The sequence below is a fragment of the Sceloporus occidentalis genome, unplaced genomic scaffold, assembly GCF_023333645.1.
Source record: "Sceloporus occidentalis isolate IW3139 unplaced genomic scaffold, rSceOcc1.0.p SCAF_27, whole genome shotgun sequence".
Taxonomy (NCBI): domain Eukaryota; kingdom Metazoa; phylum Chordata; class Lepidosauria; order Squamata; family Phrynosomatidae; genus Sceloporus; species Sceloporus occidentalis.
This window is the reverse complement of record NW_028317007.1, coordinates 10,091,334-10,110,237: the sequence shown is the minus strand read 5'-3', so window position 1 is coordinate 10,110,237 and position 18,904 is coordinate 10,091,334. Positions and strand designations below refer to the sequence as shown.

The following is an 18,904-nucleotide window of genomic DNA, read 5'->3' as shown; positions in this document are numbered from 1 at the left end:
ATTTGATGTCTACTGTAAATTCCTACCTTGCAACTGTCCTGATTTCCATGGGACTAGCACTCTGTCCCACAAAGTGGTGCTCCGACACCAATTTTCTCTGCATCACTACTTACCACAAAGTGATTCAGATGCATTGTATGCGTATTTACTACCCAAAGGACTGGAGGGCATGCAAGAGAGTAGTAAAATAAAAATAAAAAATCTTATAGTTAAAATCAAACTTATCAAGTTTATCTATTATCACTCACCTCGATTTATTGATAATACAATATATTGACTTGTGAATTAAAGAGGATTTACAAGGAGAAAAAAATTATGAAATGATTTAAAATGCTATGAAATATTTTTGTAGTGTTACTTTAACAGTAGGGGAAACTTGTGATAGAAAAAAAACCTTCCATTGTGTCTGTTGTTCTCAATAATATATATGTCTATGTATGAAGGATCCATCCAATATCTGTAGAAATGACAGAAAAAGAAAACAGCTGATAAAATGTGTCTAGTTTCACATTTCTCTAGTATTTATAAATCATAATGATTCGTTAAAAAAACATAAATTATGCATATTATATTTGGAATATAGCTGCACAGGGGCAGGCTAGCCTAAGGTGCAGAGGGGCAGTTGCCCACTTGGCTGGTCCAAAATGAGAGTGGATGAGGGAGAGGGAGAGTGAGATTGTGTGGGAGGGAGTGAGTATATGTATGTATGTTAGAGTGAGTGTGCATGTGTAAGTGTGTTTGCATTAGCATGAGTGTGTTGGAGTAAGAGTTTGTGTTGTAAAGAGTGTGTGTTAGCGTGTGTGTGTGTATAAATGTGCCTGTGCTTATGTTAGTTACCAGGAGAGGGGATGGAAGGTGCTGATGGAGGCCACTTGGCTTTACCTGCCTTCTGGGCCCGAAGGTGCCAGCTCTCCACTGTTGGTGCAGTGGATGCAAACAAGTTTATATTTCCAAATGCATGAAAGATTGAGGTTCTATCTACAGGTATCAATATGATTTATAGCCTTCTTCTGTTGATAGCACATTTTCATTCAAAAGGGCTGCTGCCTAAACACCTGAAAAATTATCAACATTAAAAAATGTCTAGTGTTGAAAACTAATGGTAAAAGAGGCTAACAATCTGTGACACTTGGGCTACCACTCCAATGACATTATACCCAAAATAGGATCTATCCTACAGCATGGCCACCGCAAACAATTTCATCTATGAGTACACTAACTTTGTAATTGTATTTAGAAATTGTATTTAGAAATCCCCCCCAAAAAAGATTGCAGAATAAATATTTATTTTCTGTATTACTGTATATTTTTGTAATTTCATATTGGTCAATTTCTAAAGTATGTTCTCATTTATGTTTAGCTGTTTTCAGACTTCCACATCTAAAGTTATTATTTTTCTTTTGCGTTTCCACTCTTTGGCTTAAAGTACTCTCAAATCTCTAAAAGAAAATGTTATTTTTGTTGCCACAGAAGGATGACTAAATATCTGTCCTGGCTCCAGACATGAGTGCTATGTTGTATAACATATCGTTTCATATTGGTATAAAATTGTGCTTTTTCTGGAATCGAATAAATGTAACCTACTTCTTTTTGGTCAATTTGGTCCTTTTAGCAGTAAGTGTCCATACGGATAAAGAATTGATGTAACAAAAGTATTAAAGTAAACTGTAGGGTACATAAAGTAAACTATTAAGCACAGCAAAAAGAACTACAGGTCATAGCAATCCCAAAATAAAAAAGACCTAATTATTTTTGAAGAAGTTTGTCACAGGCAATGTATGCAACTGTGTCTACATTTTCTTTTAGTAAGGAGATATTTTTGCTTAAGATAATAACATCATAATAACAACATAATAGACTAGAAACAACTGTCAATGACACTGAATCCAAATACAGCTACACATTATGTGACCCTAGTTGTATTTTGAACAAAAATAATTGTAATCTAAAAATAAAAAATATTTAGTTGAGCCCTTTTTTTTTTTTTGCTATATAAAGCTCATACATTTGTAGCATTACAATTATTGTAATTGTTCAAATCTACATTTGCAGAGACAAAACAAGTGCGTCAGTGAATGAAATAAATTCAGAATGGATCTTTTCAATAATAAAGAATAGACCCAAACTTTTGCTATAATTTAGAAGTGTACAACTTTTTTGGGGCATTTATTTCAGTTGAGGGAGCACTCTAGACCTATTTATAGCTAAATGCATTTTGGAGAACATTTTCTATGGACTCCAGTGCATTTTGCTGGATGCAAAATCAGGGCAGACGTTCATTATTTATTGGAGTTTTTGTGTCTCATTGAACTTTTTGCACATGCTTAGAGTAAAAATCTCCCTCTAGTCAATGGGAGTTGAGACTCAATTGAATTCAATTAGAGTAGCAGCAGGTAACCGCACATATGCTGTGTGAATGCTAATATTTTGCTATGGGTGCTGGTGCAAAAAGCTTACATACTAAAACATCCTGCTTTAAGTAAATGCAGCCAGGGGAAGAAAATTAGACTAGATAATGGATGCATGCAATAAAATACTTTGTTCAACATGCATTAAAAAATAAAAATGCAATTATGGGGACTGGACCGTTTATTTAATTTTGTAAAAGAAAACATTATTTAACCTTTTTACTCTTTCCTTTTTAGTGGGTGCATTCCTTACTTCGCATCTGTGCCATTATCAGTGTGATTTCTGTATGTATGAACACCCCAATGACGTTCGAACATTATCCACCTCTTCAGTATGTGACTTTTGCCCTCGACACGTTACTGATGTTCCTCTACACTGCAGAAATGATTGCAAAAATGCACATACGAGGGATTGTCAAGGTAAGGACATTCTTTAAGTCTTCAAAATAATCGCCTTGGAGCTGCAGTACCCCCTCTGTGGTCACATACTTAAAAATATATATATCTATCTATCGATCTATACAAAACATGTAGGACATAAATTCTGTATCAAGATTGACCCACTTAATGACCTTCAAAAGAGTAGATACTAAATATAATTTCAAACAAAAGTCAATCATATCTAAAATGTAAGACATTGAAGTGACATTTAGAAAAAGGAATCTCATGATTTATTATTCCAGCGGAAATTAACTATATTCTTTGTTATAACAAAGTATTTTGTAGTGCAAATCTCTAAGTAAGATTTAAGTTTGATAAATGAATGCACAGCAGAATGTAATATTAGATCAAAAGTAAACCAAAGATAAAATAAAAATTATAGCTATAAAGAAATTCCCACACAGATTAAAAAAAGAAAACCTCAAACGTACAGGAAATGCGGAAATTAAGTGACCCCAGAGAACAAGAAATGAATGGATAGCAGTTTCATGCTGTTATAAATAAATGGGGAAACCCTTTCATATCTTTTGAGCCATAAATTAGATTATTTATTAACTACAATGGAGCTGCCGAAGAAAGGTTGAAATATAAGGATGGCTGCAGGTCTTCTAGATATAAATATTGCCATTTATTTTACAAGATAAATGATTAATTATAAAAAAATGAATAAAATAAGGGGGGGGTCTCAAACAAGGACTAATTTGTTTAGGTTAGTTTTTAATATTTCAATTTAACATATGTTGGACATTGTTCAAATCATTGTTGTTTCCTTAAAGTTGTTGCTTTATACACATGATCAGTTCAGTTGATCTTGGGAAGATAGATAGACAGATAGACAGACAGATAGCAAAATACATATCTTGGGAAAAAAATATCAACTTTTTAAAACATTGCATTAAAGTTCACAGGAACAGACCCTTTTACCCCTTTGTACTAGTTTGTGTGTGCAATGTTATTTTTAATTTTGTGTATTGTCAGAAATATAAGGGGCTTCAGAATCTATGTAATAGTATTGATAATAATAGTTGTTGGCACCTTAAGGGTTTCTTGTTTTGAGAAATTTCTTATGATAAAACTTCAAAACATAGAAGCTGACAACAGAGCCATTCAGCCCATCTAGTATGCCCATTTTTACCTGAAATAAAGACCCAGACCTTTATCAGTACTTGGTCTTGTCTTAGATTCTGACCCTTTGTTCTAACATTTCTCCTGCTTTTAAGTAAACTTCCATCCTGTAGATTTGTAAAGTTTCACTTTAAAGCACAAATACATTAAACCCAGCTGCATTAGATCACAATAATTGTTTCTGTGTGAGGTGTGGATTAACCTCCAGGGTGGATGGACACACAGTCACATAGCTCCGGCTATTATATACTGCCTTTCTCCAGCTCCAAAGGCCTTCTTTATAGCTCCCCTTCTCTGGATGAGACTACCCCGGCTTTTTCTACCATAGTTACAGCTGAACTTGGTCGGGGAGGATGTAGGCTGGCTGTGTGAAACTCCAGTACAGCTGGCTATGTGAAATTCCAGAACAGAGGAAGGCACGAGGCAGCTGGAGGTCTTCTTCAATGTTTTTGGTGACCCAACAGCCCTTTTGTACTACACCCAGTACTAATAGACAGGCATATGAAAATAATAACACTGGGTATCCCTTTTAAAATTGAAAGTAACTTTAACACTCAGTGAGATATTTATAGATAGATAGATGGATAGATAGATAGATAGATAGACAGATAGATAGATAGATAGATAGATAGATAGCTAAAGAAGGAGAAGAGAGCATTGCTCTTACTTATTTACATTCTATTGGGTGCTTAAAGAGGAAATGAGACAGTGGAATAGGACAACTTGATTTTACAGAGAGTAATATGGAGAACTGTGAGATCTTCCAGGTGGGGATGACGGGTGGCTTGTTTAGGCTGGCAAGTCATTGGAAGATTGAAGGCAGCAGTTAGGAGAGTATTTGAATATAACAGTAGGAATACAGAAAGACACAGTGTAGGAAGAGTCAGAAGTTTGTATTTAATTCTGGAGGGTATGCTGAGCCAATGGAGGGACAGCAGGTGAAGAGCAACGGTATAGGAAAATTGTCTCTCAGTGGAGCTCAGGATGAATTGGAGTGGTGAAATGCTAGGGAGGGGGACCAGTTAGAAAGGAAGTAGCAATAAAACTGATGGGCTATCACAAGGGAATAGATTCGTATTTTGGTTGTCTCTTGCGTGAGGAAAGGATAAATTCAAAAGATGTTTCAGAGGTATAGGCTGGGGGTGGCTGAAAATGAGGGATAGAGGAGAGTTCAGTAAAATGTGATGCCAGGGCAGAAACCTTGGTCTATTGGGTAGATTAAGGAATTCTCTACAGTGGTCAAGATATTAAGAACAAAGGGATATTCTTGAATAGTCAACCCTTTTTGGCAAACCCTTGTCTTTTCTAAATTTGAGGCAAAAGCTCTTACATACTTCAAAGGTTTAACTCATTAAGATTAATTTTATATTGAAGACTCAACACACCTTCAATAGTTATGGACAAATATTTCAGTTGATCTTTGTAAAGTATACACCCACTACACAAACCTTAGGAGTATCTTGAGGTTCGGGGAAAATAAGATATCTGTTGCATAGGTATGGTGAATTGTTATATAAAGAACCTTTTCCTTCAGCGTTTTTGTTTTTTTATATTTTAATGTAGATTATTCATTGTGCATACTAAGAGATGCATGTGGAGCATGTGGGTCAAATGGTAGGTGGACCTTGAACATGAGCTTATGGGTCCTGATTTCCCCCAGTTTTATATCAGGCACCCTTCTTTTGTGAATGCAGTAGATATATGGAAAAAGCTGATCTACAAACACAAGCTCATAAAAATGTCCTCTTCATCTCAGATATGGATGCAAAACAATTTAAAAGCTTTGAAGATATCTGGGTTTAGTTGCTATGTAAGATATATAGTGGAGTCTCTGCGGTTTCTGCCTTCACTATTATGGACTTCTTTTAATGCATGCAATTGTGCATCTTTGCAGAGATACCCTAGAGAGGTGTTTTGCCCCTTTGCTCAATATGAAAGACTTTGCTATAAAGAAATTGCCCCTTTCTCTTCCAATCCTGGTTGATTACATAATGTAAGGCAAGTCCTTCTTGTATATCTAAATTCAAGGGAAATCTGATTGAGGTCCTGGCAGGGGAAGACTGAAAAGAGATTTGGAAGGCCAGGTCTTGGTTGTCAGTTTGTGTTACATTAAAGGAGCAGGTCTACAAAATTGTGTTAAAATGGCATGCTAACCCTTGTATTACAACATTGTATGGCTCTTTTCTCAAGTGTTAATAGGAATGCACCAAAATGAAAATTCTGGACCGAAACCGAAAATTCAGGGTTCACTTGGCTGAAACCAAAAATGACCCCCTCCTTAAGAAAATAAATAAAAAAACAACCACACTTTTATTAAAAGTAAGTAACACACCAAAACGGGACAAAAAAGGCGATTTTATATATATATATATATATATATATATATATATATATGATTGTTAACAGCAATCACACTGCTATCATGCCCAGGCAACCAGTAAATGCTAGAACCTGGGCATGATAGGAGTGTGATTTAAATAATATTACTTATATGATTGTTAGCAGCAATCACACTCCTATCATATAAAGTCAGCCAGTACATGCTGGAATCTAGGTATGCCTGGGCATGATAGGAGTGTGATTGTTGTTAACAATCATATATATATATATATATATATAAAGTTATTGCATTTTTTGTCCAATTGTGGTGTGTTACTTAATAAAAATGGTTAACACACCAAAAAAAATCAATATTATTATGTATATATATATATATATATATATATATATATATATATGTCTAACAGCACTCACACTCCTATCATGCCCAGGCAGCCAGCACATGCTAGAACCTGGGCATAATAGAAGTGTGATTACATGCCCCTTATGCCATGCCACCCCCCCCACACACTCATATACTCATTCATTTACAGATACTCATTCATTCCCTTAATCACACATACTTGCTCATACATGGCTCCAGGTGGATCCTTTTTGAGTTTGTCTTAAGGATATAGACCATATAATTATGAATAAATTAATAATTTCATAAAATATGGGTGCCCTGACATTTTGACATCCATCAATTCTCTTTACCTATTAATCCCGCTCTTTACTTTTCTTTTTAGTTTTTTTCCTTTTTGATATGTCTTTATTTTGTTTTTACTTCATTATACAGAAAACTACACTGTACATTGATTTTTTTTAATGATTTTAGATGCATTATAAAACAAAATACAGAGTCTTGAAATACTGATCCATGCCATTACTTTTTATAACAAAATGCAGTGATTACTCATCATCCACTTGTGTTTGCATTTGAAGGTGCTTAAGAGGCAGTCAACCTTGCTGTGAATCAATAGGCATACATTAACAAGTTATGGGGCTGTTATACTTGCAAACATCTTAAAACACATTTTAGAGAAAGTCTTCTGTCAGACGGTCACATCTCAGCATGTCTCTAGATGTTTGTACCCTGCAGTGATTGCAAAATAACTTTCCATAAAAATCCCGTGAGTGTAGAATGCTAGCCTCTGAGAACTAAACATAGACTTTTTACAAATATTTGTGATAGGGAAAATCTGAACACTTGCTACTAACACTTCAAACAGTATATCCCCCCTGGATGCCCACAATAATACATAGTTCAATACAGAACAAACATATTGTGTAATGTGTAGGGAGTTAATTTTCTGTGGCCCTATAGTCATATCGTTTGGATAACCTTTGTAACGTTCAATTCATGGAATATGGGAGATTAAGTGTGTAAAGTTAGCCCAGATGTTTTTTTGCCTGACCCTTCATGTTTCGAAGTTAGAGGTCATAGCTCATTAACCTTAATTTTGGATTTAGGACTGTCTCAGCACACCTATTATATTCTTTTGGATAGGTAGGGTGAATTGTATTATAATGAATCTCCCCCCTCAACTTCTTTGTTTCAGGCCTTACAAATACCAATGGGTGTCTCAGATCTCCCTAACATTTTGCTCTATGACATATACTGCTCAGATTGCCAAGATTCATGCATATCATATATCATATCCCAATGATTGGAATATAGTATGAATAGTCCTTTCTCCTCTGGAATCAAACACTAAGAAAGTAAGAGCCATGAGAATGAACTATTATTGCAGTGAGAACAAATCCAAGGTAAAATCAAGCCACTCACTGCAGGAGCAGTGTCTATTGGGAAAGATGTCTATTTGAAAAAACAAGTAATTCATAGATTGAGTTCCAAGTTGCAGATATCATCTAGCATCCCTATCGGAATGGAAATGCAAGTTTCCAAATTTCTCCCCTTCCCTGAAATTATTATAAAAAATAATTACTTATTGGGGTGCATACAGCCTGCCTACACCCCCTTACACCAATCCAGTGCTCAGTGAGTTGAGGAGGGAGGGGGTTTATGAAAAAATACACTTGAGGGGAAATAGGGGACATACCAATACATTTGGACAATTTGGACCCACAGGTACAGTGCCTGACCGCCCGCTCCTGCCCGCAGCCCCAGAAAGACCGCCCGCGCCCGCAAGTTTTTTGGCGGGTCTCGTGGGACCCGCCTCCCAATGCAGTCCTCTAGTATGTAGTTTCCCTTCTGTTTAACTCCAGTATAAGGCTTAACTTTACTAGATGAAGAGCTAGCATTACATTTAGCATACGTGACACTCTTTAGTGAATAGTGGCATGCTTTCCACCAAGCTCAGTTCATGTGTATAGCGAAGGAAAAAATTAGATTCCTAACAAAATAAATAAATTCAGTTTTAAAAGTAATTATTCTAAGTATGATAAGATGTTAAAAAGTAAGCATGATGTACAATGTTTTATTGAATTTAAAAGTGTCCTGTTATAAATTCTGATAGTAGAACAACATCATTAACTAAAAACAAATTTCAAGAGTTAAAAAAAATACTATGTGTAATTATTTTCCTACTTTAATTCAATTGATAACGGTTACTTTTCTTGCTTATGCCAGTCTGTTTTTCAGCATCAAAGAAACAAGCTTGATAGAATAGTTTTCATTGCTATGGTAACTTTAAGTGTACTTCTAGGTTGGTTGACATTTGATTAGACTTTATAGATTTTTTGTAGTGCATTTGTTGAAAACACTGTAAAGAAAAATATTTTTTAGTTTTCAAGATGTTAGAATTAACCATTTATTCAGTATTCAGAGCAAATGGTACACTATAAAGGTTCTTAAAGAAAAGTATGTACTATGAAAAAGACAATAATCCATAGTGAAATCATCTCTATATGTACTTGCACCCACGGTCAATCTAAAATTGGAGGAATGCCGCAGCAACAAGAAGGTCCACCCATAACAAGTGATTTCACTAGTAAAAATTTATGTTAGCTTCACTTACTGCTAACTTACCTATTGCAGCCTTTCCTGTTGGCTTTGTGTTTAGTGTTTGAATAATTTTTCATAATATTTATTGTGCCACCAACAAGACATCTCAGATTCTTGGAGATAGCTTTTATGTTCACTGGACACAAAGGAAGTACCATTATTCAAATATTATATATATATATATACATATATATATCTATGAATATATTCCAGCAAATTAATATTCCTTTTAATTAAAAAAATGGTGTGGAAGGTGGGATGACTGACTGGCTTTCGAAAGGCATAAACTCTCCAAAACAGTTTCCATAAAATGTCTGAGAATGAGTGACAAGTACTTAATCTACATATTGATGAAAATGTTCATTTGTAAAAGTAAAAGGTGGCATAATGCAATGTAAGAATAGTTTCCAGAGAATGTTTATTTTGTTCCCAAAAGTTTCTGTCGCCTTTGGTTGTAGAGACAGTTTAAGAAGTCATGCATTCCCAAATTTGACAGCAGGCTCCAGGCTCAACCAGCATGTGCGTGTTTTATAATCCAAATTAGCCTCAATAAACGAGAACAAGATATTACTTGCACTCGATGCTTTTAATAAAATGAGTGACAAATACCCAGATTGTCCACATTAATTTTGTCAATCTGCCAGAGTCTTCATCTTGTTTACAGGCCATGTGAAAAAATATATGAAAACATTGTTGTTTGGTTGGTTCTAAATCAGTGGTTTCTGTGTTCACAAATCCATACAATGAAAAAAAGATATTTAACCCCTTAATGACAAAGTCCGTACATGTACGGGCTCAAAATGCATTGTTTTCAATGGCTTTAGGGACCGCCCATTGTCATTAAGGGGTTAAAAAAAACACAAAAAACAATGAAGAAAAGAATGACAATAATCTATTTTCATTGTCATCTCAGCATTTTCACTAATGTTCTAAATCCAATTAAATTACAAAGCAAGTGTAATGACTTGAAATCATGTGATCATACTTGACTAAACCAACTTGAACAGTAACTATTCTATTTATAAAAAAATGCATTTGATATTGAGAGTCTTTCTTTAATATAAGCATGACTGTGTTAGGGACCAGAAACCTGACGAACACAAAATGTAAACTGCGAAACACCTTTATTGAAATCAGGCCCGGACTGGAACAAAAAATAGGCCCGGGCATTTCAGACTGAGCAGCCCATTTTTATGAAAAAACATATATGTACATACACATACATAATACTTGGTCATTCAACATGGGAAACCTGAAGCCACAATTTAGTGCGGCTAATCCTTGAAATAAATATTATAGAGTTAAAAACACAATACCTTATCTTTTCCACTAAATGATTTCAGGGCCTTGAATGTTTTGTCCCCTGAAGTCACTACAAATTCAGGAGGGCATTTTATCTCTGGATAAGTAAAAATGAAATAGTTCCTACTGTAAATTAAGGAAACAGATATGCAAACAAACACACACCAGGGCAGGCTTTACCACACCGACATCCAAACACACACACACCAGGACAGTTAAAAAAAGAAGAAATGGTTCAGCACTCAACTCCCAGGAAGTTAGCTAGCAGGAAAAAAGGGCAAAACAAAAACAGAAAGCATAGCAAAGTTTCGGCCAAACAGGGCCTTTTGAGCTTGACAAAGGCCCTGTTTGACCGAAACATTGCTTTTTTGTTTTGCTTTCTTTGAATAAAGTAACCTAAGGATTGGAAGCTGATTGGAGTGCTGGGGTTCTTTTCTGTGTTTGTGCACACACCAGGACAGGCTCTGCCACACCAACACCCAAACACACACCCCAGGACAGGCTCTGCCACACTGACACCCAAACACACACCCCAGGACAGGCTCTGCCACACTGACACCCAGACACACACATCAGGACATGCTCTGCCACACTGACACCCAGACACACACACCAGGCCAGGCTCTGGACAGGCACACCGACACCCAAACACACACACCAGGACAGGCTCTGTCACACCGACAAACACACACACACACCAGGACAGGCTCTGTCACACCAACACCCATACACAAACACACACCAGGACAGGCTCTGCTACACTGACACGCACACACACCAAGACAGGCTCTGCCACACCGACACTCAAACACACACACCAGGACAGGCTCTGCCACACCGACACCCAAACATACACACACAACAGGACAGGCTCTGCCACACTGACACCCGCATCTGTAGGGTTTCCATGGACGGTTTCACTCAGCCTGCCTGTTGTATCTTTGCCCCCAAAACAGCTTGCATGTGGCAACTTTGCCACCAAAACAGCCTACCTGTGGCATCTTTGCCACCAAAACAGCCTGCCTGTGGCATCTTTGCCCCCCTTACACATCCATGCCATCACACACATATTCATTCACTCGTTCACAAATATTTATTCACTAATTCACATATAATCATTCAGCTATTCATTGATACATTGATACTCATTAATTACCTCATTCAGATACTCATTTACATATACTCATTCACAAACATTCATTCACTCACTCCTTCACAGATACTCATTAATTCACTCTTTCATTCAATCTCACATACTCCGTACATCTCCCTCACCCCCTTACCTGAACTGATGATGTACGCGCCGCTCGCATACTTCCGCGGATCTGCACAGGGGAAGCAGACGTGCAGCAGGGTCATGTGACGTACGTGATGTACGTCACATGGCTCCGTTGGATTTCTGCGCCCCCCTGGACGCGCGCGTCTGCCAGGTAAGTAGCGGGCCCGCTGCTAGAGTTGCGGGCCCGGTCGCGGTTGCTGCCGGCTTAAGGGGCACGTGCCCCTTTTGCCCTGCGTTAAGGATGGCCGCATAGGCCCAGTCAATCCGGTCCTGGCTGGGCCTATTTTAAGGTAGGGGCCTGGAGCTGCAGCTCCATTAGCCCCTAAATCAATCCGGCCCTACCGCGGCCTGGGCTGGCCCTGCCGCGGCCTGGGCTGGCCCTGCAAATGCCCGGTGTGCCCGATGGCCAGTCCGGGCCTGATTGAAATAACAAAATAAACAAAGACAAATTGTGACGGGTACTCGACAAGCTTGAGTCAGGAACACGGAGATCAGCAATGTCAGGAACAAGCCAGGAATCAGGAACTCAGGAGAATGTACTTGCAGCCGGAAACAACACTGTTTGTTCTCTACACTTTTTGTTCATAAAGTTCATGGCCCCTGTGTAATGTTAGGGACCAGGAACCAGACAGACACAAAACATAAAGTGCAAAACACATCTATTGAAATAACAATCAAACAAAGCAAAATCGTGATCCGGGATCGTACACCAAAAGACAAGCCAGGGTCAGGAACCAAGATGGGTACTCAGACAAGCCGGGGGAAGGAATATGGAGTAACAAGCCAGGAATTGGGAGCCAGAAGGGACTTTAGAGAAAACCAGGTCATGCACAGATAATCAGGAACACATGAGAATGCACTTGCAGCAAGAAACAACACAGGGGCAAGTAGGAAATGGGACCAGCTGCTTAAATAGCCTGGAAGGGGTTGGCTCATAAGAATCAGGTGAATAACCATGGTAACAGAGGAGTAAATGTGGTTTATTAAACATCAGCTGAAAAAGCTGATCCTTTATTTATCAGCTGAGTGTAAAAAAAAACAGAGCAGTTCAGCCAAACTGTGACAGAGTGACATCAGGTTGCACTTTATGAAAGTCAAGTCTGTCGTGCAAGTTTATCAGTCAAGTTGTAGTTGAGATGGTATTTTCAACTGTCAATTCTATAGAGTTTTATGGAAGACTTGGAATTTCCAAGTCGAGTCACTTTTCAACTCAATTCAACTTTATTAGAATAAATGAGTCAGGGGCATAACAATCATGGTTACAGGTGTCGCAACTGTTACTGGGCCCACCACTCAAGGGGGCCTTGCAACCACTTGTCCTCCCCTTTAAAGCTAGGTGCGGGTAATTACGATCGGATTATGTCTCACTCTTTCTCCCTCTGCATGCTCTGTATGCCAGACCCAGTGTGCAGGAAGTGACATCAGCTGGATCAGTCTGCACACAGCACAGAAAGAGAGACACACCACTCTTGCAGTGAAGTGGGCAGGTAGTTTCACTACCTTAGGCAAAACTTAATTTTGCCACCCCCTTGTATCCTGCCCTTGCGGAGTCATGTGAGAACACCATACACATGATCTACCCCATGGCGAAACCGCCTATGTCTCCAATCTTCCTCCGTTACAACATGGAGGAGATGGAGCCAGGGAAGGCACTTGTTTGGGTGATAGAAGGCTTTCTGTGCGCTTGCTCATTTAGAGCGGCGCCTCTCTCTCTCCCCTCCGTGTTGGGACACAGCAGCCGCCAACAGGTGCACTGTGCAGGTGTTCAGGTGCACTATGCAAGCCACCCATGTAGTGCCCCCTTTCATCATCACCCCATAGTCCCTTTGTCCCTTCCTTCACTGTGCTACACTTCTCGTTTCCTCCCTCATGTAGTTCAGGTATAGATCAGATAAACATCACATGGAAACAACAGTATTGCAGGTATAGCCTTTAGATAAAAACTGTACTCTAAGTGTTCAACCTCCGTGTTCAAACTCCATCATTTTAGTGCAGTCCCTTTACAACCTAAGGAACTACCCATAAGGGATGTTCCTAATCCAGCTGGGATGTGGTTACTATAGCCTTACAAGTAACCAGTGGTGGCTACTAGTTTAAAATAGGAAGATTAAATCCTTAAATCCCAAAACTATGGGGATTTATGTTGCTAGTGAATATTAAATTAAATGTTTTTTTAGTAACATAAGAAACAGAACCATGCCAGATAATTAACACAACGTCAATGAACCGCTTATAGAGCAACAAGTTCGCCCTCCATGGGTTATTAGACCAAATAAAACAGGCCTCCCAGAAGCCCTGTTCTATTAGTTTGGTTAGGAATTGTTTTCTACTGAGGTCTTATCTAATACATATGTGCGTCTTCAGATACATAATTTATATGTGAGATGCAAGTTCTAAACATACCTGGGAGCTCTCCAGGTTTTGCCCGGAGACTCTGGGTGAAGTACTGCTTCTCTGTGTCACCATGGAGAAATGCCTGGTAGCGGAGTTGTGGCACCCCCACTACCTGCCCACTTCCCCTCCAAATAATGGAGTATGTCCCGTGACATTATAATAATGTGCATTTTGGCATTAATATGTTTTGATTGTTTTTAACTGTTTAGGTGTTTTAATACACTTTTATAGATTCTAATAGTGTGCCTCTTGCTTTATTGTTGCAAAAATGGCACAGACAGGCTGTTTGTGAGAAAGATGGCACAGACAAGCTGTTTGGGGCACTGACAAACTGTTTGGGGAAATATTGCACAGGCAAGTGGTTTGAAGCAAAGATGACACAGGCACGCTGTTTGTGGGCACTGAAAAGCTGTTTGGGCAAAAAGACGGCACAGAAAAGCTTTTGGCAGGAAAATATGGCACTGATAAGCTGTTCGGAGGCAAAGGTGGCACTCATAAGCTATTTGGGGGCGAAACTTGCACTAGCAAAATTACTCCAGGGCCATGTTGTTTCTAGTTACAACCCTGCAACACAACACATGTAACTTCTTTGAGCAAACCTCTGTTGCTCATAATGTCATTATCAGGGCCGGCCTTAGTGGATGTGCGAGCTGTGCGGCCACACAGGACGCCATGGCAGCAGGGGCGCCATGCGGCTGTCCCATCACCAAGGCCAGGGCGGTGACGAGGCGGCAGGTGGGAGAGAATGGAGGAGAGAAAGGGGCGCCGAGTGGTCGCACATGAAAAAGTTTTTAGCAACCGTTCGGCCCCCTTTGTCTCCTCTGCTCCCTATCGCTGCCCTGACTGCGGTGGCGGGAGCTCGAGGCCTTGGTCATGATGAGCACCTGAATATGATGTCATATCCGGACGCTCATCGGTGAAGCTGTGCGAGCCGCGGCAGGACAGCGAGACTGAGGCCTTGCGCTCTCCCAACACAGGACTTCACCAGGGTAAGTGAACTGCAAAGGGGGTGTAGATAGTAAGAAGAGGGGAAGAGAGGGTAGATAGTAAGAAGAAGGGAAGAGAGGGTAGATAGTAAGAAGGGGGAGAGGGGTAGATAGTAAGAGGGGGGAGAGGGGGTAGATAGTAAGAGGGGGGAGAGGGGGTAGATCATAAGAAAGGGGGAGAGGGGATATATAGTAAGAAAGGGGGAGAGGGAATAGATAGTAAGAAAGGGGGAGAGGGGATAGATAGTAAGAAGGGGGATGGGTAGATAGTAAGAAGGGGGTAGATAGTAAGAAGGGGAAGAGGGGGTAGATAGTAAGAAGGGGAAGAGGGGTTAGATAGTAAGAAGGGGTAGATAGTAAGAAGGGGGGATGTTGTAGATAGTGAGTAGGGGAAGAGAGGGGGTAGATAGTGAGAAGGGGGAAGAGATCGTGAGAAGGGGTAGTAAGAATCTTGAAATAAAGAGTGAGAATGAGTAAGATAATGAATGGATGAATTGTGTGAATTGGTGCTACAAACAATAATGTTATCATGTAATTTTTCCCCCAATACAAATATTGTCAGAAAATGCTTAATTTGAGGTTACAGTCATATGACAAAAGTAGAGGGCACTGATAGGCCGATAAGCTTTTTTTGCCATAGAAATAATGGCAGCTTCTTGAAACATTGTTAGAGTATGGGATTCAACTGTAAACCAGGACTTGAATATTTGAAAAATGGGCTATACAATTAAATAGGCAAATTTAAGAATCTATCAAGTAAAATCTTTGGAGTTTAATTAATGAGGACATACTCACAGCATGTACAGCAACACCCATTCTCTGAGGTGAATAAAGATACATGAATGTAGGTTTTCTAAATGTAAGAATCAAGTTTTCTTTCAGTTCAGCCAAGACTTAGCTGCAATACACAAAATGGAAGTACTGATGCAAATCCATTAGTGAACATGACAAATGGTCAGGTTAGCATGAGATCAAATTAGGTCAAATGGATAGCCACAACCATGTACCAGTAATATCAATAGCAGGAAACATGCACCCTTAGATCACCTAAAACAGGCTCACTACACATTCAAGGAAGGTGAGCTATTTGGTGCAAATCTTATGCCAATGTCCATGTGTGGGAACCTGGAAAAGAACAGTGCTGGGTCTGCACAACGCATAGTCCAAACAGTCAGGTGAGTTGTGAAATTATTAATTTTGCAGTTCATTATGCAAGCCCAACCAAATTTTTTTACAGGACAAACTCATTAAGGTTGGACATTCATAATTGCACTGTGAAGTCAGAAAATGAAATTGCCCCAGGAATCCAAAAAGTGAAATAACTAGGACATCTTCTCTCACCTTCTGTAAACGTCCCTATAGTAAAAGCCAAAAACCTATTGGCTGGAACACTGGCCATACCCTCCTTCCCTTTTGTGAAATTGTAAGCAGAGATAAATGATACTCAGAATCCAAGTAGCCATTGGTCCTAAAATGTAATACTGACTTCAAATATTTCAAGATAAAGTGGTGCTAAATGAATATATACTTTCCTGGGTGATAAAAATCAGTATAGCTCCTTATTAGGCCCATTTAAATTTCAAGTCCTTAGAGTTTCCATCAGAAGTAAACTAAGTCTACCAAACGCTCATATGGAAAGTGTTTTCCTTTATAGTAGTAACATCAGTTATATAAAGCAATTTGGAGGACATAACTAAAAAATAAATAACTTTTTGGAATGAAAAATATAGCTTACATTTTAATTATACTAAAATGTTTAAGGTTCTTTAAGCACGTGTGGTATAGCAACTGGAATAATCCTTTGGAATAGATTTGCAGCGTGATTTCAGATACTAATGGAAATTGGAAATTCTAAAGCAACACATTTCAAAAGAGTACCGCTGAAGTGTTTGATGGAATAAAATACCATATTTAAAGTCTTCCGAGGTGATTATTTCTACTTACATGGTAATTGCCTCAAGCTGTCACTTATAATGCATGAGCTAAGTTTATGACAGAGACACTGTTTAGAGTAGAAGTATTTTCAATGTATAACCCGGTTTCCTGGGACTACAATTACATGTTAAGATGCCTACAGAATGTACTGTACACAATGCAAAACCGAGGATGCCATTTCAAAATCATTTCTTCTATTTACAAATGCAAAGTTTGAGTCCTCACTAACTGAAAGAACATTTGAACTAAGTTAAAAATTAATAGAACATGTTGCTACTTTTTAAATTATATTTATTTTTCTGCATAAAACATAATCAGTGAAGTGTTTTAGGGAGTGTTACTGTATTATACAGGCCAACAAACATAAAACCTCTAAGGAATTAGGCAATATAACAAATTATATTAGCTAAAGTAAGACTCTAGAGAGTCTTGCAAAAGTCTAGAGTGATCTATCTATCTATCTATCTATCTATCTATCTATCTATCTATCTATCTATCTATCTATCTATCTACCTATCTGTCTATTGCTATAATTTATCCTGTTAACAAAACTATTTTGATCCTACCATTATTATGTAGGAGAGAAAGAGTGAGAGAGAGGGAAGGAGAGAGAGGGGAGGTAGAGTCTAGAGAGACTAGCAAAAGTCTAGAGTGATATCCATGTATCTACCTACCTACCTACCTACCTACCTATCTTTCTATCTCTATATTTTATCCTGTTAACAAAACTATTTTGATCCTACTATTATAATCTGAGAGAGAGAGGGAAAGAGAAAGAGGGGGAGAGAGAGAGAGAGAGAGAGGGAGAGAGAGAGAGAGAGAGAGAGATGGGAAGAGAGAGAGAGATAGATGTTAGGTAATAGTTTATATTGCATCATTTTTGTTCCCAATTTACATTACTGGACTAACACGACTATCCTAAACTACATTTTATAGGAATATGTGCGTTTCTAATCTTTAAAAGCTTAAAAGCTTAATCACATATTTTGAAAAATATGACCCGCTACCTGTTAACTGCAGTGATGTTGCACAATGACATTTAAAGTGCGTAATCTGTTTATCTGAACCACAGATGGCAGCTGCAGACTGCTAGCTGGAATAAGGGCCTTCCACTGGCACTTTTGAAAGAATGATCCTTTTTCTGGCCGGAGCACCACCAATAAATTTATTGTTGTAAAGTCTTTACCTAGCATTTCATGTATTGTGCATGTTATGTAAAGTATTATGTTTCCTTAAAGTCTACCAACAATATTTGTATTTGATTCTAGGGGGATACTTCCTATATAAAAGACCGGTGGTGCGTTTTTGATGGATTCATGGTGTTCTGTCTTTGGGTTTCTTTGGTATTGCAGGTAATATTTTCTGGTTTCTTACATTATATTTGTATGTGCAAGATTTATTGCACACAAAGTTCCACACACAGTTACACATACACATTCATGCTTACACACAAACACTTACACAAATACAGTCAAGATCATACACAAACACTTATACATACATGCTCATTCTAAAATATGAACATACATTAATTCGTACATATATACAAACATACTTGTAATCCATAACTTTGGTTTTTATGTACAAAAAAATACCCTAGCTACTAAATTTCACATTATTTTGGTTTCTCCTTATGATTTGTCGCTTTTCTGATGGTCCTTTCTGAAGACTTTTGGCCCCATTCTTTTTCACATTAATGGTCGAAGACATATGCTTTAAGGGGAACTGTCATTGGAAAAAATATTTT

The 18,904-nt window shown here is 38.4% G+C and overlaps 1 protein-coding gene across 3 annotated transcripts in view; it reads left to right on the top strand.

Annotated features, from left to right (window-relative positions):
* The window catches only part of LOC149299922 (sodium leak channel NALCN-like), a 150,614-nt gene that overhangs the window by 172 nt on the left and 131,538 nt on the right, over positions 1-18,904 (top strand). For 2 of the 3 annotated variants that reach the window (XM_089485815.1, XM_089485814.1), the window contains exons 2-3: positions 2,646-2,828; positions 18,426-18,509. In XM_089485815.1, the coding sequence (XP_089341941.1) occupies positions 2,646-2,828; positions 18,426-18,509 (267 nt within the window). Of the gene's footprint in view, positions 1-2,645; positions 2,829-13,476; positions 13,504-15,272; positions 15,283-16,788; positions 16,815-18,425; positions 18,510-18,904 lie in introns of all 3 variants that reach the window. The other variant, XM_089485813.1, reaches the window with a different exon arrangement.